Source organism: Saimiri boliviensis, chromosome 7 (assembly GCF_048565385.1).
Source record: "Saimiri boliviensis isolate mSaiBol1 chromosome 7, mSaiBol1.pri, whole genome shotgun sequence".
Classification (NCBI taxonomy): Eukaryota; Metazoa; Chordata; class Mammalia; order Primates; family Cebidae; genus Saimiri; species Saimiri boliviensis.
In genome coordinates, this window is record NC_133455.1 from 284,609 (window position 1) to 306,416 (window position 21,808).

Here is a 21,808-nt window from a genome sequence, read left to right on the forward strand (position 1 = left end):
GAATCGTGCATTGTGGGAAAAAATCAGGAAGTACAAGATTTACAAACCAGATTTATTTATAACTTTTTTGAATTCACTTAAAAAACAAAAATCCCCCTTCCCTCAAAATAAAACCATTTCCAACAGATTACATCCAGTATGACTTTTCAGATATCCAAGCTGATTTTGCTACACATTACAATGGTAGTTTTCCCATGGTGTAATTCTGATATAGGTTTGAAATATTGCAGAAAGTCACTCTACATTCATTTATATAGTTGCTTTTTCTCCTACAGAGTATTAACATTTAATTATTGCATTATAATTAATTGAAGGCATTCCGAAATCACTGCTCTTATCACTTTGCTTAAACATCCATTTTCTCATCTCCAAAGTACATCTTCGTAAAGCTCATCCCTTACCCATGCAGTCTGTCCTGGTTGACAGATGCAGAATGAGGGCCGATCTCTAGCTTTCTCAAATTTACTGGATATGTACTCTTTACTGGTAGGAATTTACATATGTAGAGTAAGGGAATCCTACCAAATGAAGTCTTCTCAATATTACCAGATGGAAGAATCTTGTTCACAATGTTGATTTCACCTTGTTATTGCAAAAAAAAAAAAAAAAAAGTGTTTACTAATGGCTTTTCCACATATTCCTGGGTTTTTTTGCTCAGCATGTTAAATAAGTGTGGGCTTTCACATTCATTACTTTTACATAAGGCTTCTTTCCAAAAGTTCTCTGAAGCAAAAGTAAGGCATTATATGCTTTAAAAAAAATCCATACATTCATAGTTTTTCTTTGCACTGTAAATTCACTGGTGTTGAGTAAGGAATGAGTGGTAATTAAATGAATTTTCATATTCATAGGGGTTGTCAAGAGTGTGTGTTCTCTGATGTTTAGCAAGGTTCGAGCTCCAGCTGAAGGATTTGTTGCATACCTTACATACATAGGGTTTTTCCCCAGTATGAGTTCTCTGATGTAGAATGAGGGAAAAGCTTCGACTGAAGGCTTTATCACATTCAGCACATGCATAAGGTTTCTCTCCAGTATGAATTTTCGTATGTTGAATAAGGGATGCATGCCAAGTGAAAACTTTACCACATTCATCACATTCATAGAGCTTTTCTCCAGCATGAATTCTCTGATGTTTAATAAGGAATGAGTGACAACGGAAAGCTTTCCTACATTCATTACATTCATATGGGGTTTTGGTTGTATGGATGCTTTGATGTCGCGTAAGGTGTGAGAAACGGCGAAATGCCTTCCCACATTCAATGCATTCATAAGGTTTCTCTCCAGTATGTGTGATCTGATGGCGAATGAGTTCTGAGCCGCTGCTAAATGCTTTCCCACATTTCCTACATATATACTGTTTCTTTCCTATGTGAATCCTCTGATGTCGAGTGAGGTTGGAGGCACGGCTAAAGGCCTTTCCACACTCAGTACATTCATAAGGTTTCTCCCCAGTGTGTGTTCTCTGGTGTTCAATAAGAAATGAAAGGTAACTGAATGTTTTATTACAGTCCTTACATTCATGGGGTTTCTTTCCAGTATGTATCATTTGATGTTTCACAAGGTTTGAAATCTGGCTAAAGGTTTTGCCACATTCATTACACGCATATGGTTTTTCTCCAGTATGAGTCCTCTGATGTAACACCAGGGAAAAGCGTCGACTGAAAGTTTTTCCACATTCATGGCATCCATAGGGCCTCTCCACGGTACTGATATTCATATGTTGGGCCAGGGCTTCTTGGTGAGAGACTGTTACTTTCCTTACACATCCTTGATTTTCTTGCAGCATCTCAATAGGGTCCTTGCATTTCCAGCCTCCTTTAAAACTGGAATATACAGGGCCTTGGCTTAGAATTCTTTCCATGATCAAATACTGGGATGAGTCATCATAAATGACATTTTTTGATGAAAAGTCTTTGATGTCACCAGTTGGCTCTGAAACTGAAAGATACCCAAAAAAAGTGAATGTTTCTTTTTCCTGTACTGAATAAAATAAGGCCATTCTCCCTTCTTTAGCAACAGAATTTTTTTAAAAAATCTTATCAATAGCATGCATGGCTTTCACAGCTATCTGTGACTGTGAAGTCTGTATGCCCAGAACTTCAGAAAAGGTCAAACAGAGATAGAGATATAGGTAAATAAGGAGAAAGATTAAATATAAGTAATTGAAAAGTGGTGAAAATAGAGCTATCAGGAAGAAAGTATTTGTGAAGGATAGCTTGCTAGTCTTCCTCACCACCATTTAAACAGTACTTACTGCCAGAATTCTCTAAAAATGGCAATTTCATAATGCTACTAATAAACACACTGCAATTGTTTGTCAGGTTGCACAAAGACATTAGATTCTGTTCACTTAGTGCCTTTGGAACATGCTACAATAACTTACTCTACTGAAAAAAAATAAGTGCTTTCTTAGAAACCTCTCTCTTATCCTAACTCCAACTCTGCCTCCTAAACTATTATGAAGCTCATATTTGATACAATTTTGTCTTTTCTGGGACCTATTTGAGGGTGGAAGGTGGGAGGAGGTTGAGGATTAAAAACCTGACTCTTAGGCATGATGCTGATTACCAGGTGACAAAATTATCTGTACATCAAACCCCCATGACACACAGTTTACTCATATAACATGAGTAACCTTTAATGTAAACTGAAAATTGGAAAAAGTGTCTTAATATCAAATATGTTTGACAAATATAAGCCCTAATTTTCTCCATGCTGAATTTTAAGATGGACTTCATGATTTTTAAATTGGAACCGAATTTCAAAATAATAGGAAGTGTTTCTTTAAAAATACATTCATATTCTTAGGAGATTCTTATTCTTAGGAAATCTATAATTATGTGTAAGAGGTAAAAGACCATAATATATATAACTTATTCTCAAATGTTTCAGAAGAAAAATCGTATGCCAAATAAGGCAAATGGGTGTAAGCAAAGGTGAATGTCGGCATTCTTTGTACTATTCTTACAATTTTTATATAAGTTTAAAATTACTTCCCTATAACATCTAAAAATGCATTTCATTTGAGTCTAACATAACTTTGACACTTTAGGAAAAAATGTCTGTTATCACTCCCACTGAAAGCTTTTAGGGAAAATAAATAGACTATATTTCTTTAATGAAATATTTAATGCCTATCTCAATAATGGATCAAGATCTGTACCTATATCATGGGTACACAAAATACATGAAAGATTAAGTTGGGGAGACAGTGAAATAGCTATTAAAATAATTATGTCAATACTGATAAACCTCAAATTCCTTTCTTGCCTCTTTAAATCAATTCTGTATCTACTGAGTACCTTAACAAGAGCCCTGTAGATGTAAACTAAGTAATTATTTTCAGGAACTGAGAATATATTAGGGAAAGAGAACACAAAAAAAAATATTGTTATAAGATACAAGAGCAAGTTCATTATACTTAGGGTAAAAATTGTATAAAAGACCAGAGATAAGATATGAAAATCTACTCCAACAGATAAAGGTTTCATCTAGAAATGCTTCAAGGAAACTAGTTGGGAACTGAAATATACCAAGTGAACATGGATATTAAAAAATATTAGAAAAAGCTGTTGGGGGCAGGTGTTGTGGCTCATGCAAGTAATCCCAACACTTTGAGAGGCTGAGGCTGGAGGATCACTTGAGTCCTGGAATTTGAGACCAGCCTGACCAACATGACATAGTGCGACCCCTCTGTTTTTACAAAAAAAAATTATATATATATATATATATATATATATATATATATATATATATATATATATATACACATGGTGGTATGCACCTGTAGTTCTAGCTACTTGGTAGAGTGACATGGAAGGACTGCTTGAACCCAGAAATTCAAGGCTGCAGTGAGCTGTGACTGCACCACTTCCCACCACTCTAGGCAACAGAATGTGACCTTGTCTTAAGAAGGGTGTTGGAAAAGTACAATGTTATTGTTAGATAGAAGAATAAGCTGTGTTGTTCTCCTGCATGGTAGTGGGATTATAGTTAATAATAACATATCTTAAAAATAAAAGAGAGATGCTTTTAATGCTCTTGTCACATAGAAATGATATATATTTGAGATCATGGATTTGCTAATTAACTTTATATGATCATTATACAATGTATATATGTATTGAAACATCACATTGTACTTTATGTACAATAATTGTGTCAATAAAAAAGAAAAAAGTCGGGGTTAATTGTGCAAATGTAGTGTATTATTTGCCATACAATTTCTCACAATGAGAGTAAAAAAAAAAATCAAGAAAATCATGTTGAAGATGTTAAAGAATGCTAATTATATATCTCCTCACCCACTTCCCTTTCTCAGTTATCTCACCTCTTCTCATCACCTACTGTACCTCCATACTCTTTTCTTAGTAGATGCCAATGGAGGAAACTCAGGACTCATTAAAAGCCTATAAAGATAAAAGGTTTCATTCTTGATATAATAAAGGACTCCTTTCATAAACCAGCAACTAATAATCTCAAAGGAAATTTTTTAGATATATTCACTCTTTTCTTGGGAAAACAGCCCAATATATTCTATCACCAGTGTTATTTAAGATCAACACAGGAAGAAGGAAACTGGAAAATTATAACAGGAAGACTTCCAGTTTTCAGTCTGACTTACAAGGATCTTAGAAGTCACAACTCTGTCCTAACAAGTGAAAAGCTGAACAAACTAAACTCTTCTAAGATCTCTCAGAGAAGTGCAGTAACAGGGCAAACAACTGCCCCCAAAATGAGATAGGAAGCTATGGAGAGTGACAGTTCACCAGAAGAGAAACCCACAAGCAGAAATCTCTGCAGGAACCAGTGCGGGCATAGGAAAACTTGCACTGTAATTGGTGAATAGCTGGAAGCTCAGTCGGGACAAGTCTGGTTCAAAACTCTCATCATGGGTGTCCCAAAGGTTTTGTGAGTTTTACCTCCAGGAGCTCTATCAGGTTTTCAGAGTGAACATTGGAGAACAATTCCCTTGTGTTTTTGGAAGGTCTAAGATAAAAACATTTTTAAAAATAGACCAGAGTATTCCTTTTTTTTTTTTTTTTTTTTTTTTTTTGAGACAGAATCTCGCACTGCCGCCTGGTCTGGAGTGCAGTGGTGTGATCTCGGCCACTGCAGCCTTTGCCTCCTGGGTTCACATGATTCTCCTGCCTCAGCCTCCCGAGTAGCTGGGATTACAGGCACGTGCCATCATACCCAGCTAGTTTTTTGTATTTTTAGTAGAGAGGGGGTTTCACCGTGTTCATCACAATGATCTCAAACTCTTGACCTCGTGATCTGCCCACCTTGGCTTCCCGGGCATGAGCCACTACGCCTAGCCCGAGTATTCCATTCTTAACAAGGCCTGCCCTCAAGAGAAACTATTTTACCAGAATCTAACCTGCTGGAGTTTTAGCAGGGCCTAACCTACCATAGGGAAAGGAAATACCCAGCTCTAGCTTTCCACCTAAGGAAAGGGAAATAAATACTCCAGCCCCTTCTAGCCATCCCATCCCACATAAGGTGGAAGAAAAATTAAGAACTAATGAAGTTCTTAGTCCAGGAGCACAGGCTTATCATAACTTTAAGATTATGAAATGCTTCTCTTCCCCCAACACCTTACCACTACATTATGAAAGGCAGTTCCTTTCACCCAGTACATCATGTCCACCCTTCAACATAAAATTATGAGGTATACTAAACAGTGAAAACAAAAACAACAACAACAAAAAACAGTTTGAACAGACTGAACAAGCATCAGAATCTGAGATATGTTAGGAATGTTGGAATTATCAGTCCAAGAATTTAAGAGACTATGACTAATATGCTAAAAGTGTTATTGGGAAAAAGTATACAACATGCAAGAAGAGATGGATAATGTAAGCAGAGAAATGAAAATTTTATTAAAGAATCAAAAAGAGGCTGGGCAAGGTGGCTCACACGTGCAATCCCAGCACTTTGGGAGGCTGAGGCAGGTGGATCATACAGTCAAGAGTTTGAAACCAGCCTGACCAACATGGTGAAATCCCATCTCTACTAAAAATACAAAAATTAGCTGGGTGTGGTAGCATAGGCCTGTAATTCCAGTTACTCAGGAGGCTGAGGCAAGAGAATCACTTGAACCCAGGAGATGGAGGTTGTGGTGAGCCAGGATCGCACCACTGCACTCCAGGCTGGGCGACAGAGCAAGACTCCATCTCAAAAAAATAAAAGTAGAAATAAAATTCCTGTAATGGAAATAAAGAAATGCCTTCAATGGGCTCATGAGTAGTCTATGTGGATATCTCAAAAAAAAAAAAAAAAAAAAGTCCCAAACTGAAAAACAAAGAGATAAAATATTGAGGGAAAAAAAGGAACAGATGATCTAAGAACTGTGGGACAACTACAAATAGTGTAATACATGCATAAAGGTAATACTAGAAAAAAAGGAGGAACAGAAGCAGTATTTGAGGAAATAATGACAGAGAACTTTCCCAGATTAGTGTCATAAACCAAACCACAGGTCCAGGAAATACAGAGAACACCAAGCAAGATAAGTTCATCCCCCTGCCCAAAAACCACTGCAATCAGGTGTATCATATTCCAGTTTCAGAAAATCAAATATAAAGAAGTCAAAGGTAAAAAAAACCTTACCTATAAAGGAACAAGGCTGAGAATTAGAGTAGTCCTCTCATCAGCATTTCAGTTACCTTTGTTCAATTTCAACCTTAGCTCAATATTTAAAAGTATTAAGTAGAATCAGGCCGGGCGCGGTGGCTCAAGCCTGTAATCCCAGCACTTTGGGAGGCCGAGGCAGGTGGATCACGAGGTCAAGAGATCGAGCCCATCCTGGTCAACACGGTGAAACCCCGTCTCTACTAAAAATACAAAAAAATTAGCTGGGCATGGTGGCGCGTGCCTGTAATCCCAGCTACTCAGGAGGCTGAGGCAGGAGAATTGCCTGAACCCAGGAGGCGGAGGCTGCGGTGAGCCGAGATCGCGCCATTGCACTCCAGCCTGGGTAACAAGAGCGAAACTCCGTCTCAAAAAAAAAAAAAAAGTATTAAGTAGAAAATTGCAGAAATAACTCATGTTTAAATTGTACACCGTTCTGAGTAGTGTGCTGCTCCCTCCCACCTGGGATGTGAACCATCCCTCTGCCTAGCCTATCTATGCTGCGTATGCCACCCACCTGTTAGTACCTGTCAGAATACCTGGTGCAGTATTGTAGTGCTCATGTTCAACTGACCTTTATTTTACTTAATTATGGCCCCAAAGCACAAGGGGAGTGATGCTGGCAATTCAGATATGCCAAAGAGAAGCTATAAAGTGCTTCCTTAATGTGAAAAAATTTCTTCTCCATTTAATAAGGAAAAAACCCCTCATATTCTGAGGTTGCTAAGATCTACAGTATAATGAGTCTTCTATTCATATGAGGAAGAGAAAAGCAATTCAGCTAGTTTTGCTGTTGCACCTCAAACTGCAGAAGTTACAACCACAGTGCATAACTGCTTAGTTAGGGTGTGAAAGGGCCAGGCAAGGTGTCTCATGCCTGTCATCCCAGAACTTTGGGAGGCAAGACAGGAGGACTGCCTAAGAGTGCTTGAGGCCAGAAGTCTGCAACCAGCTGGGCAAGATGTTGAGTACCTGAGTACCTGTCTCTTAAAAAATTGTTTTAAATTCACCAAGTGTGGTGGCATGCACTGTGGTCCCAGCTACTCGGGAGGCTGGAGTGAAGGACTGCTTGAGCCCAGGAGCTCAAGGCTGCAGTGAGCTATGATAATACCAGCCTGGGTGACAAAGTGAGGCCGTCAAAACAACAACAACGACAAAAATCATGGAAAAGGCATTAAATTTTAGGGTGGAAGACGTGAACAGAAACATATTCTAACCAATTGCAATCAGGTTCAATACTATCTGCAGTTTCAGGCATTCCTCCGAGGTTACAGAAAATATCCCCTAAAGATAAGGGAGTGAAATATTTAAAGTGCTGAGAGGAAAAAAAAACCTCACCAGCCCACAATTCTGTAGTCTGTGAGATTATTCTTCAAAGGTGAAGGAAAAACTACTCTTAGAAAAACAAAAATTTTTTTAAGGAATTTGTTGCCAGTAGACCTGCCCTGCAAGAAATGTTGAAAGAAGTTCTTCAGAGAGATGAGAAATGATATAGGTCAGAAACTCAGACCTACATAATGAAAGGAATAGCATTTAGGAAGAAATAAGTAAAAGTAAAATAAATATTTTCTTTATTTTTTAAAAAGACAGGGTCTTGCTCTATTCCCCAGGCTAGAGAACAGTGTCGAGGTTATATATCTCACTGCAGCCTCAAATTCCTGGGCTCAAACAATCCTCCCACCTAAGCCTCTCAAAGTACTGGGATTGCAAGTGTGAGCCACTACACCCAGCCATATTTTTCTTATTCTTTTTTTTTTTTTTTTTTTTGAGACGGAGTTTCGCTCTTGTTACCCAGGCTGGAGTGCAGTGGCGCGATCTCGGCTCACCGCAACCTCCGCCTCCTGGGTTCAGGCAATTCTCCTGCCTCAGCCTCCTGAGTAGCTGGGATTACAGGCACGTGCCACCATGCCCAGCTAATGTTTTGTATTTTTAGTAGAGACGGGGTTTCACCATGTTGACCAGGATGGTCTCGATCTCTTGACCTCGTGATCCACCCGCCTCGGCCTCCCAAAGTGCTGGAATTACAGGCTTGAGCCACCGCGCCCGGCCCTCTTATTCTTAATTAACCTCACAGATAACAGTTTGTTCAAAATAATAACAATGTATGGCCGGGCATGGTGGCTTACGCCTGTAATCTTAGCACTTTGGGAGGCCAAGGCAAGCAAACTGAGCTCAGGAATTCGAGACCAGCCTAGGCAACATGGTGAAACCCTGTCTCTACTAAAATATAAAAAATTAGGCAGGCGTGAAGGGGTGCACCTGTAGTCCCAGCTACTTGAGAGGCTGAGACAGAGAACTGCTTGGATCTGGGAGGCAGAGGTTGTAGTGAGCCAAGATCTTGCCACTGCACTCCAGCCTGAGCAACAGAGTAAGACTGTGTCTCCGAATAACAACAACAATATACTTTGTGATTATAGCTTACATATAAACGAAATGAAGGCCAACAGTGATGATAAGGACTGGAGGAAATAATTAGAAATATTATAAGGTACTTGCACTACACATGAAGTGGCATAGTATTTGAAAATGGGCTTGGATTATTTATAAATGTAGGCTGTATGTGGTGGCCAAAGCCTGTAACCTCAGCCCTTTGGGCGGCCAAGGCAGGTGGATTACTTGAGGTCAGGAGTTTGAGACCAGTCTGGCAAAACCCCGTCTCTACTAAAAATGCAAAAAAAAATTAGCCAGGCATGGTAGCATGCGCACCTGTAATCTCAGCTACTCTGGAGGCTGAGGTGGAAGGATCACTTGAGCTAGGGAGGTGGAGGTTTCAGTGAGGTGAGATCACGCCACTGCATTCGAGCCTGGGCAACAGAATGAGACTCCATTTCAAAAAAAAAAAAAAAAAAAAAAAAAAAAGTATATTGCAAACTCTAGGACAACCACTAAAAAAAGAAGTATAATCAATATGCTAAGAAAGAAGAGACAATGAAATCATATAAAATGCTCAATAAAAAACAAAAGAGGGCTGGGCACGGTGGCTCACACCTGTAATACCAGCACTTTGGGAGGCCAAGGGGGGCAGATCACCTGAGGTCAGGAGTTCCGGACCAGCCTGGTCAACATGGTGAAACCCTGTCTCTACTAAAAATACAAAACTTAGCCAGGTGTGGTAGTAGGCACCTATAATCCCAGCTACACAGGAGGCTGAGGCAGGAGAATCACTTGAACCCAGAAGGCAGGGGCTGCAGTGAGCTGAGATCGCACCACTGCACTCTAGTCTGGGCAAGAGAGTGAGACTCCATCTCAAACAGATACGCACACACACACGAGGTTAGATATGGTGCCTCATGCCTGTAATCCCACCACATTGGAAGACTAAGGGAAAAAGACCTCTTGAGCCCAGTAATATGAGACAGCAGTAAGCTTTGATTGTATTACTGCACTCTAGCCTGGGCAACAGGGGAGACCCCGTCTCTAAAAAAAAATTTTAAAAATAAAGCTCAACAGCCTAAATACACTAAATTAAGACATTGTCAGAGTACATCATAAAACAAGACCCAACTATGTGTTGTGTACCAGAAACCTAGTTTAAATATGAAGATGCATATAGATTTAGAATGAATACAGAAAGGTATACCATACTAACACTAATCAAAAGAAAGCAGGAGTAGCTAAATTAATTTCAGACACAGCAGACTTCAGAGCAAGGAAAATTATCAAGGATAAAGAAAAGCATTGCATACTGATAAAGGGGTCAATACGCCAAGAAAGACATCATAAAAATCCTTAGTATGGGCTGGGTGGTGTGGCTCATGCCTGTAATCCCAGCACTTTGGGAGGTGGAGGCAGGCAGATCACGAGGTCAGGAGTTTGAGACCAGCCTGGCAAATATGGTGAAACCCCGTCTCTACTAAATATACAAAAATTAGCCGGGTGTGGTGGTGCAAGCCTGTAGTCACAGCTACTTGGGAGGCTGAGGCAGGATAATCACTTGAACCCAGGAGGTGAAGGTTGCAGTGAGCCAAGATTGTGCCAGTGCACTCCAGCCTGGGCGATAGAGCAAGACTCCATCTCAGAAAAAAAAAAATCCTTAGTGTGTATGTGCCTAACAAAAGAGCGTCAAAATACTAGGCAAAGACTGACAGAACGGGAAGAAGAAATAGATGAAAGCCCTATTATAGTTGGGGACTTCAATACCCCTCTTTCAGAAATGGACACATCCAGCAGGCAGAAAATCATTCAAAATATAGCTGAACTTAACAGCACCATCAGTCAACTGGTATCAACAGACTACTTCATTCAACAATAGATTACACATTCGTCTCCAACTCGAGACATTCATCAAGACAGACCTATTCTTAGTCATAACACACATCTTAACAAATTTCAAAGAACAGAAATCATATGTGTGCTGTCAGACCACAATGGAATGTAACTAGAAATCACTAACAAATCTCAAAACACATGGATATTGAACAGCATACTTCCAAGTAACATGAACAAGAAATCTAAAAAGAAATTTAAAAATATTTTGAACTAAATGAAAGTGAAAGTGAGACTTACTAAAATCAGTGGGATGCAGTGAAAGCAGTGCTTAAAGGAAAACTTACAGCATCGAACTAATAAATTTTTAAAAATGTAAATCATCTACCCTCTATGTTAGAAAATTTTAAAAAGAGCAAATTAAATTCAAAGGAAGAAGAAAAGAATAAAAATCAGAGCAAAGAGCCCAGGTGCAGTGGCTCACACCTATGATCCCAGCACTATGGGAGGCCAAGGTAGGAAGATCCTTTGAGGACAGGAGTTCAAGACCAGACTGGACAACATAGCAGGACTCTGTCTTTACAAACAGAAAATAAAATAGTCAGGAGCGCTGGCATGTATCTGTACTCCTAGTTACCCAAAGGCTAAGGCAGGAGGAAGGCTTGAGCCCAGGAAATTCAGGTTACAATGAGCTATGACTGTGACACTGCATTCCAGCCTAGGCGACAGAGCAAGATCCTATCTCAAAACAAACAGAGCAAAAATTGATGAAATTAAAAATAGGATATTAATAGAGAAAAGCAACCAAATCAAGCGGGTTCTCTGAAGAGATCATTAAAATCAGTAAGCCTCTAGCCAGGCTACCTAAGAAAAAAGATGTCACACATTACTAATATCAGCGATGAAAGGGGGCATCAGTACAGGCTTCATGAGCATAAAAAGGATAATAAAAGAATATCATAGACAACTTTATGCCCACAAATTTGGTAACATAGATAAAACGGATGAATTCCTTGGAAAACATAAATTGCCAAAGCTCACACAATAAGGAGGAAACCATCTTAATAGGCCTTTATCTAGCAAAGAAATCAAATGAGGCTGCATGCAGTGGCTCACACATACACTCCCAGCACTGTGGAAGGCCAAGGTGGGCAGATTGCTTGAGCCTAGGAATTCAAGACCAGCCTGGGCAACATGGTGAAACCCTGTCTCTGCCAAAAATACAAAAATGAGCTGGGCATGGTGGAGTGTACCTGGAGTCCCAGCTACTTGGGAGGCTGGGGTGGGAGAATCACCCGGGCCCAGGGAGGTTGAGGCTGCAGTGAGCCATGACTATACCACTGTACTCCAGCCTGGACAAGAGTCAGATCCTGCTTCAAAAAATATAGTAACTTTCAAAAAAGAAAACATCAGGGTTCACTGGAAATTCTCCCAAACATTTAAGGAAGAATTTATATCAACCCCCTCAATCTCTTCCAGAAGACAAAAGCCAAAGGAATGTATACTGAGGCCAGCAATGCCCTAATATCAAAACCAAAGGAATTACAAGAAAATGACAAAACAGTATCTCTCATAAACAAAAACATAAAAATTCTCAACAAAATATTAGTAAATTGGCCAGGCACAGTGGCTCACACCTGTAATCCCAGCACTTTGGGTGGCTGAAGTGGGCAGATCACGAGGTCAGGAGATCGAGACAATCCTGGCTAACATGGTGAAACCCTGTCTCTACTAAATATACAAAAGATAGCCAAGCATGGTGGTGAGCGTCTGTATTCCCAGCTACTCAGGAGGCTGAGGCAGGAGAATTGTTTGAACCCAGGAGGCAGAGGGAGGTTGCAGAGTCCAGCCTGACAACGAAGCAAGACTCCATCTCAAAAAATAAACAAACAAAAAACCAAAATATTTGTAAATTTAATCCAACAATGTATAAAGGGAATTATACTCCATGACCAAGTGGAATTTATCTCAGGTATACAGGGCTGGTTCAACATTTGAAAATCCATTAATGTAATCCATCACATCAATAGACTAAAGAAGTAAAATCACAACTGGGTGCAGTGGCTCACACCTGTAATCCTAGCACTTTGGGAGGCCAAGGTAGGTGGATCATGAGGTCAGGAGTTTGAGACCAGCCTGGCCAAGGTAGTGAAACCCTGTCTCTACTAAAAATACAAAAATTAGCCAGGCATGGTAATCCCAGCTACTCAGGAGGCTGAGGCAGGAGAATCGCTTGAACCCGGGAGGCAAAGGTTGCAGTGAGCCAAGATCATGCCACTGTACTCTAGCTTGGGGGACAGAGCAAGATTCTGTCTCTGGAAAAAAAAAAAAAGAAAGAAAATCACGTGATAATGTCAACAGAAGCAATAAAAGCCTTAGCAAAATCCAACAACCAATCATGATAAAAAAGTAAAATCACATGACAGTATTAATCATTCACTGCTGATGGGAATGCGAAATGGTACAATCACTTTGGAAGACAGTTTGGCAGTTTCTTACAAAACTAAATATATTCTTACCATATGACCCAGCAGTCACACTCTTTGGTACTTACTCAAATGAAATGAAAACTTATGCCCATACAGAAACAGATGTGCTTTCTTCAAAATTGTCAAAACTTTGAAAACAACCAAGATGTCCTTAAGTAGGTGAACAGATAAGTAAACTGCAGAACATGTAGACAATGGAATATTACTCAGTCCTAAAAAGAAATGAGCTATCGAGCCATGAAAATATATGTAAGTAATTTAAATGTGAGTAAATTAAATCTATAAATATGTAAGTAAATTAAATCTGCTCAATGCATTATTATGTGAAATAAGGCATTTTGAAAAGTTACATAACGTATAATTCCAACTCGCTGACATTCTGGAAAAGGCAAAACTATGGAGACAGTAACAAAATTCAGTGGATGCCAAGGGTTAGGAATGGATGATTAGGCAGAACACAGAGAATTTTTAGTGCAGTGAAACTATTCTATATAATATGACTATGGTGAATACACATCATCATACATTTGTCCAAAGCCATAGAATGTACACCACCAAGAATGAACCCCATGGACTATTGCTCCAAGATTAAACCATGCACTTTGCGTGATAATGATGTGGAAGTGCAGGTTCATCTACTGTAGTAAGCGCATACAGGGAAGTTGTGTAGGGCGGGGACAGGAAGATGTAGGATCATTCTGTACTTTCTGCTCAATTTTGCTGTGAATTGCAATGGTACTAAAAAATAAAGTTCATTATTTTTATTTTTTATTTATTTAGAGATGGAGTTCCACTCTTGTTGCCCAGGCTGGAGTGCAGTGGTGCAATCTCGGCTCACCACAACCTCCACATCCCAGTTCAAGCAATTCTCCTGCCTCAGCCTCCCAAGTAGCTGGGATTACAAGCATGCACCACCATCATGCCTGGCTAATTTTGTATTTTCAGGAAAGGCAGAGTTTCTCCATGTTAGGCTGATATCAAACTCCTGATGTCAGGTGATCTGTCCACCTCAGCCTCCCAAAGTGCTGGGATTACAGGCGTGAGCCACCACACCCAGCCAAAGTTCATTATTTTTAAGAAACATCATCATAGTATTTGCAGGAAAAAATCTAGAAAGACTGAGGTGTGTTTTGTTTTGTTTTGTTTTGTTTTGAGACGGAGTCTTGTTCTGTCACCCAGGCTGGAGTGCAATGGCATGATCACAGCTCACTGCAACCTCCACCTCCCGGATTCAAGCATTCTTCACCTCAGCCTCCCAAATAGCTGGAATTACAGGCGCACACCACCACACCTGGCTAATTTTTGTTATTTTTGTAGAGACTGGATTTCACCATGTTGGCCAGGCTGGTATTGAACTCCTGACCTCGTGATCTGCCCACCTCAGGCTCCCAAAGTGCTGGGATTAAAGGTGTTAGCCACTGTGCCTAGTCATATTTTTTATTTCTATAATAAAGATTAAGAGATACAGGGCCAGGCACAGTAGCTCATGCCTGTAATCCCAGCACTTTGGGAGGTCAGCGTGGGCAGATCACAAGGTCAGGAGTTCGAGACCAGCCTGACCAACATGGTGAAACCCCCCACTCTACTAAAATACAAAAATTAGCCAGGCATGGTGGTACACACCTGTAATCCCAGCTACTCAAGAGACTGAGGTAGGAGAATCGCTTGAAACCAGGAGGTGGGGTTGCAGTGAGCTGAGATTGTGCCACTGCACTCCAGCCTGGGCGACAGAGCAAGACTCCGTCTCAAAAAAAAAAAAAAAAGAGATAGATATAAATATACAAATTCACTTACATTCCTATAAAGAAGCAATATAGAAAAGAAATTGGGAAAGTTGCTTAATAAACAACAGGTATGCAAGGATTTTACAAAGAATATTCCTTTTTTTTTTTTTTTTTTTTTTTTTTGAGATGGAGTTTCACTCTGTCACCCAGGCTGGAGTGCAATGTTGTGATCTCGGTTCACAGCAACCTCTGCCTCCCATGTCAAGCGATTCTCCTGCCTCAGCCCCCTGAGTAGCTGGGACTACAGGCATGTGCCACCACACCCAGCTAATTTTTGTATTTTTAGTAGAGATGGAGTTTTACTGTGTTGGCCAGGCTGGTTTTGAACTCCTGACCTTGTGATCCACCCATCTCAGCCTCCCAAAGTGCTGGGATTACAGGCATGAGCCACCGTGCCTGGCAATTCAAAATTTTAAGAAGCTGTGCAGTTAATTCCTAAATATCTACTTTGGTTCAGCATCAGAACCATCTGGTAGTTTGTTAGAAATGCAAATTCTGGCTGGTCTGAATGCAGTGGTCTTTACAACTAATTGATTACAACTAGTTATAGATTGATTGAAAAGGTGCTTAACCTTTTCAATTAATCAAAATTGATTAATGCCAATTTAAACCACAAGCTACCACTGTACACTCTTCTGATAGGTGAAAATTATGATGTCCAACAGGCACTTACTTATTGTGTTTGTGGGAGTATAAATCAGCAAAGGGTCTTTGGAAAACATTTTGGCATTACCTAGTAACACAGAAAAGGTGCATTATCCTCTAACTTGGCAATTCCAGTCCTACATATATATCACAGAGAAACTTGTGCCAATATTTATCAGATACAGGCACAGTAACAATATCTCTAAATTTGCAAACAACTTAAGAAGCCCCCATTAGTAAGATGAATAAATTGTGGTATACCTACTTGTACAATGAAAAAAAACTATTAGAGCAATTAGATTTAAAATGTTTTAAACTTTTTTAAAAATAGGATCTTGCTCTGTTGCCCAGGCTGGAGTGCAGTGGTACAATCACAGTTCAAACTCCTAGGCTCAAGTGGTTCTCTTGCCTCAGCCTACCAAGTAGCCAGGACTATGGACACATGCCACCATGCCTAGCTAGATTTTTAAAAAATTCTGTAGAGACAGGGTCTCTCTCTGTTGCCCAGGCTTGTCTTCATCTCCTGGCCTCAAGTGATACTCCCAACTCGGCTTCCTAAAGTATTGTAATTATAGGCATGAGCCACCATGCACAGCCAAAAACGTTTAAAAAGTAATTTGGAGACACAAATCAATATAATAAATACATTATAAATCTTTCTATATAAAGTTCACGAACACACAAACCTAAACTATAGTGAATAGAAATGCAAACAGCTGATGAAACGATAAAACCAAGGAAGCCACTGTACCATAAAAGTAAGGACATGGTTACCTATATTGGAGGATGAGGGTGAGCACACAGAAGGCTCAAGGAACTTAGCATGTTACGTTTATTGACCTTGGTTGGGTGTTTGCCTTATAATAATTTATTAAGCTGTACATTTATGTTCATGTATTACTTCTGTGTGTCATATTTCACAATGAAAAGAACTTTCAAAATAAGATACTGGAAGGAACACATAAAAATTGCAAGACTGTTAAAGTGTTTGTAGTAGAATTAGAGGCAACTTCCATGTTTTCCTTTTTCCTCACTTCCCTTGTACATACTTTTATTGGTTTTATTTTTTAATCAAAACGGACATTTTTCCTCACTCACTCACACTTAAAGGAAGTTTCCCTACACTTGTTCCACCTCTTGGCTTCAGCCCACATTAGTACCTCCTTCACAAATCCTCCCTACATTCTCCTAAGGGACTCTACAGCATTTCGTATTAACGACCACTACTCTCCTTAAAGCGACAGCTCAGTTTTCATGGCACCTGTTTCATCAGTCCTAAGCTGCTGCCTCCTAGAATGTATGCATTCCTCCTTTTTCTCTAAAAACCAGTGTACCTTCATTAAACATTTGCTAAGAATCAACTACAGAACTTGCAGAACTTACAAAATTCTGAATTTACAGAATTCATCACCTTTTCTCCAAAACTGACCCTTTTTCTGTCTTTTGTTTCTCTACTACTATCTGTATCCAAATTATCCAAGCCTAAAACACCAACTGGAAATTCCTTTTTTCACTGCTGAACTACTAATGTGAGGGTATCTAATGCAAGTTATTTAGACGCATCACTAGACCATTAATTCCTTGATAGTTATTATACTTTCGTATGTCCGCTAGTCTCTGTGGCACTTAAAAGGAAGTCTTAAGATTTGACAAGACTAAAATTTCTGTAGCTATTGTTAAGAGTGTATGTGAAGGAATAAATAAATATCAGTTAATCAAACAGTAATAAGTTAATTTTTCCAAGGTGATTAAATAGAACAGCAATATATGTACTTTTTAATTTTGTTTATTTTTTTCTTTCTCAGGTTGAATTTAGGCAATACAAATATATGTCAGTTTGAAGAAAGAAAGGAAGGAAAAACCAAAAAGAAATGAAATTAGACCAGACAGAACAATGGAAACAAAAACGGTATCTGTGAGAAAGTACAAGGTGAGAACTGGTTGAGTATGTTAGCTGTTAAGTAATATAGAAGAAAAAAAAAAAAAGAGAGAGAGAGAGAATTGGATACGAAGCAGTCCTTTATGGAGCTGTGGGTGAAACTTCAGTCTTTATATCTGTTTTCTTTAAGGAAAGATTTTCCAATCAACATATTAGAAGGTATTGCTGGCCGGGCATGGTGGCACACGCCTGTAATCCCAGCACTTTGGGAGGTTGAGGTGAGTGGATCACCTGAGGTCAGGAGTTCAAGACCAGCCTGGCCAACATGGTGAAACCCCATCTCTACTAAAAATACAAAAAAATTAGCTGGGCTTGGTGGCAGGCACCTGTAATCCCAGCTAGTCTGGGAGGCTGAGGCAGGAGAATCACTTGAACTAGGAGGTGGAGGTTGCAGTGAGCCAAGATCGAGGCATTGCACTCCAGCCTGGGCAACAAGCAAAACTCTGTCTCAAAAAAAAAAAAAACTATTGCTTTCTCATTGACTAATTGGGTTGTTTTTAAAAAAACTTCCCCATCAGCTTCTAACTCACTCACCTGAAAACAGATCTCTTTTCACATCCCTTTTCCCCAGCCAGGGCTCTTTCCCTTGCTCCAATAAGGAAACCACATCTGGCTTAGAAATGGAAAGACCTGCTTGCAGAAAATGAAATAAATTCAAAATCAGTCCTTGAATCCTAAGAGGGGCCATAAAAGAAATGTCAGATTAAGTTTTTAAAATGTCTTAAAATAAGGTGCAGTTGCATCCCCATCTTAAAAACTAATTTTAAGAAACCCCATACCTCCCTTGGGAATACTCAGCCAGATAATTATGATTTGTAACAGCCACCCTAAAAGTCAAATTTTGACTTGAGGGAGGTGAAGGGGAATACTTACCCAGTGAGACCAGATGGCCGTAGTTCTCCAGCATTACACATCTGTACAAATCTCTTTGAGCAGGCTGAAGCCATTTCCACTCCTCCTGGGAGAAGTCTATGGCCACATCTCTGAATGTCACTGAACCCTGAAATGACACAGATATTTGCAATGCTGGCACCCATGTCCCCAAAACCCCTTATCAAGGAATAAAATGAGTCTCGCTGTAGAGGTTAGACCATGTGTCTAGTAACAATGAGTTTTCAGAATTCTGAGTAATTATATAATGAAGAGCCTAGCTTTTGTGTTTCATTGTATAACTGAAAAAAAAAAGGAAAGGAAAAACTTATCTGTCCTGAGATAATTTACAATTTTTGTTTGAGATAAAAGATTATACACATGAATAACATGGATATTTAATACTGATTGTAAAAATTCTTAAGATTTTGTAGTATTCCTTTATGTTTAATAAGCAATGTATATTTTCCTTAATACCAGCCTATTTTAATATATTTCAACCAGAATTTCTTCAGAGTAATAACTGGCTACAGCAGATAACAGCAGCACCCTTCAAACGGAGCATACAGTCTCAAGTTTGTCACAGTCATCCCTAATGCTGAAGAAATACCTGTGAAACTTAATGGTAATTTTAGCAATGTCATATAACAAGGAGGATAAGCAATAAAGAATGTTGATTCTGAAAGAAGAGAATGTAATAGCCCCCAGGACAGACTTAAAGCACCTTCCCTCAGAGTTAGGGGGAATAATATATAAGCCCTTTCTTTCCAGCCTAGTTTTGCACAACTTGAGTGATCCACATTAATCTATGAAGCATGAATGGGAATTTAAAACGTCTCAAACTAGTAGCAGCCTCAGATGTACAGCAGTTACATTTTACAGTTTTGAAGTTTAATAAAAAAGTGATTAAAGACTGTTGACTAATAAAGCAACTGTTTCCTAAACAGCAAGATCCGAAGCAGAGGTGGAAATCAGATTCCCCAGCAAAACTCAGACAGCCTCTGAATTTGGAGAGACGTAGGACAAAGAATAGGACCAAGCAGCGGAACTGAAAATGCGGGACTCATTCTGAATAGCGGACCCTGTTATCCCCACCGCCGTGAAGCGCAATGACCAGCCAAGCACTCAGCCCCAATCACAATAAAAATAAGTGTTACTTACTCAAGAAATGTAATGTCATGTCTGAAAAGTGAGCTATGGGTTCAGAGATTCTGTTTTGCTCACTTCTGCGTCCTCAAGACACAGAATGAGCTGCGCATTAGAATCGCTTGGAACGACTGCCGGACTGCTGGGCCAAATTCCCAGTTTCTGATTCAGAAGGTCTGGGGTAGGGCTCAAGAATATGCGTTTCTAGTAAGTTCTCAGATGCTGATACTGCTGGTCCAAGGATCAGTGAGAACCACTGAAAGCAGAGGTTCAGTGAGGACAGGCTGGAGTAACGTAGGGCACTGCCCGTTCTAACACTGCGGGAGGGAGGCGGCACCCTAACCCTCTCACCCTAAAACGCACCGGCCGGGTCAGGAACCCCGCCCTCTCTGGACAGCGTTCAGTACAAACGCCTGAAAAGGAGGAACGGGGGCCGCGTCCTGGGGTTCCGCCAGGCAGGTCGTTCTAGAAGAAAGCAAGCCACGTCCCAAGTCCCGAGAAACACCTCACAAAGGCGAGAGGAGGCCGAGCGGACTGGCTCCGCCGCACCCCAGCCCGGACATCGGGAGGAGACCCTGTCTCTGTCTCTGTCTCTCCCTCCCTCTCTGTCTCCCTGTCTCCGTCTCTCTGTCTCTGTCTCTCTCTCCCTCTGTCTCTGTCTCTCCCTCCCTCTCTCTGTCTCTCCGTCTCCGTCTCTCTCTCTCTCTCTCTCTCTCTATCTCTCTCTCCCTCTCTCTCTGTCTCTGTCTCCCTGTCTCTCTGTCTCTCTCTCCCTCTGTCTCTGTCTCTCCCTCTGTCTCTGTCTCTCCCTCCCTGTCTCTCCCTCCCTCTGTCTCTGTCTCTCCCTCTGTCTCTGTCTCTCTCTCTGTCTCTCTCTCCCTCTCTCTCTGTCTCTGTCTCCCTGTCTCTCTCTCTGTCTCTCTCTCCCTCTGTCTCTGTCTCTCCCTCTGTCTCTGTCTCTCCCTCCCTGTCTCTCCCTCCCTCTGTCTCTGTCTCTCCCTCCCTGTCTCTCTCTCTCCCTCCCTCCCTCCCTCCGTGCGTACACACGTGCACACACAGGTGTCACCCGCTCACCTGAGACATCGCTCACGGAAGGGACCGAGGAGCTCGGAGAAGTCCCGAGCGCAGACCTGGCAGGGAGAGAACGCAGCCCTGAGCGCACGGGCCGGCCAGGCCGGGGTCCAGCCGCCCGGCCCCCCACGGGGACCCCCGCGGCCGCCGCTCCCTCCCTCCCACACGGAAAGCGGGGCGCCGCGAGACGTCGCGCCGGGACCACGGACGGGCGCGCTTCCTCCTCCCGCGCCGGCGCCGCCTCCCCGGAGCCCCTCACCTAACGGCGGCCGCGGGGGAGCGCGTTGCCGCGGTGCTCTCGGCCAGGAGGGCGTGGCGTTCCGGGGCTCCGGACCCGTCAACGCCCGGGGCCATCCGGCGCAGACAGCGCGGGCCCCTTCCCTCGCCTACGGCGAACACAGGCCAGACTCGGCGCCGCCCCCGAGGGCCCCACGGCGGGAGTCGCAGGAGCCGCGTCTTCAGAAGCCTCCGGGACGTCGCCCCAACCAGCCGCCGGCCTCAAGAAACTACACTTCCCAGAAATCATGGCGGCCCTGCGCGCAGGGACACAGGGCTTTTTCCCGACTGAAACTCCCAGAACGACTCGCTGCCACGCCCAGAACGCCAGGAGACAAAGAACCAGGGCCTGGGACAACTACAATTCCCAGAAAACCCTGCGGCCTGGCGGAGAGAACATAGGGCTTTCCTCCCGGAGGGTCTCGGGCCACGCCCAGAGCCAAGAAACAACGCGAGACTCAGGGCACTACACTTCCCAGAAACCGTGGCCCCCGCGAGTGAGTACACAGAGCTGTCCTTTCCTACCCTGTAACTCCCCGGAGTGCCTCGCGGCCACGCACACAGCGAACCGAGAAACAACGTGGGACTAAGGCCACTACACTTCCCAGAAACAACCGCGGCCCCCAGGAGAGAGTACACAGGGCTTTCCTTTCCTATTTAACTCCCAGAGTGCCTCGCGACCACGCGCACAGCTATGCTAGAAACAAAGAACGCGGGACTCAGGCAACTACACTTCCCAGAACCAACCG

General features: G+C 41.6%; 2 protein-coding genes across 7 annotated transcripts in view; one reads left to right on the top strand and one right to left on the bottom strand.

Annotated features, from left to right (window-relative positions):
* The window catches only part of ZNF891 (zinc finger protein 891), a 45,474-nt gene extending 25,397 nt beyond the window's left edge, over positions 1 to 20,077 (top strand). The window contains exons 2-4 of one of the 4 annotated variants that reach the window (XR_012518304.1): positions 17,563 to 17,914; positions 19,071 to 19,191; positions 19,514 to 20,077. The gene's annotated coding sequence lies outside the window, so the exon portion shown is untranslated. Of the gene's footprint in view, positions 1 to 17,562; positions 19,192 to 19,513 lie in introns of all 4 variants that reach the window. The other 3 variants (XR_005580055.2, XR_005580054.2, XR_012518305.1) reach the window with 3 other exon arrangements.
* Positions 32 to 21,437, bottom strand: ZNF140 (zinc finger protein 140). Of its 3 annotated transcripts, none has more exons than XM_039472160.2 (5): positions 21,043 to 21,437; positions 20,787 to 20,842; positions 18,570 to 18,696; positions 18,231 to 18,329; positions 32 to 1,938 (listed from the first exon to the last, which is right to left on the bottom strand). In XM_039472160.2, exons 2-5 carry the CDS (start codon positions 20,793 to 20,795, stop codon positions 797 to 799), a joined length of 1,377 nt encoding a protein of 458 aa, XP_039328094.1. In that variant the 5' UTR covers positions 20,796 to 20,842; positions 21,043 to 21,437; the 3' UTR covers positions 32 to 796. The 3 variants fall into 3 exon arrangements, with proteins under 3 accessions (XP_039328094.1, XP_039328095.1, XP_074258080.1); XM_039472161.2 differs by having other exon boundaries at positions 18,231 to 18,326; positions 21,043 to 21,436; XM_074401979.1 differs by lacking the exon at positions 18,231 to 18,329.
* Positions 21,438 to 21,808: the final 371 nt, after the last annotated feature.

Coding starts and splice junctions, on each gene's coding strand:
- ZNF140 (XM_039472160.2), bottom strand. Junction 18,330..18,569: donor CGGCCATCTGGTCTCACTGG/GTAAGTATTCCC, acceptor ATTTTCTGCAAG/CAGGTCTTTCCATTTCTAAG. Junction 1,939..18,230: donor GAAAAGAGATCTGTTTTCAG/GTGAGTGAGTTA, acceptor GGTATCTTTCAG/TTTCAGAGCCAACTGGTGAC.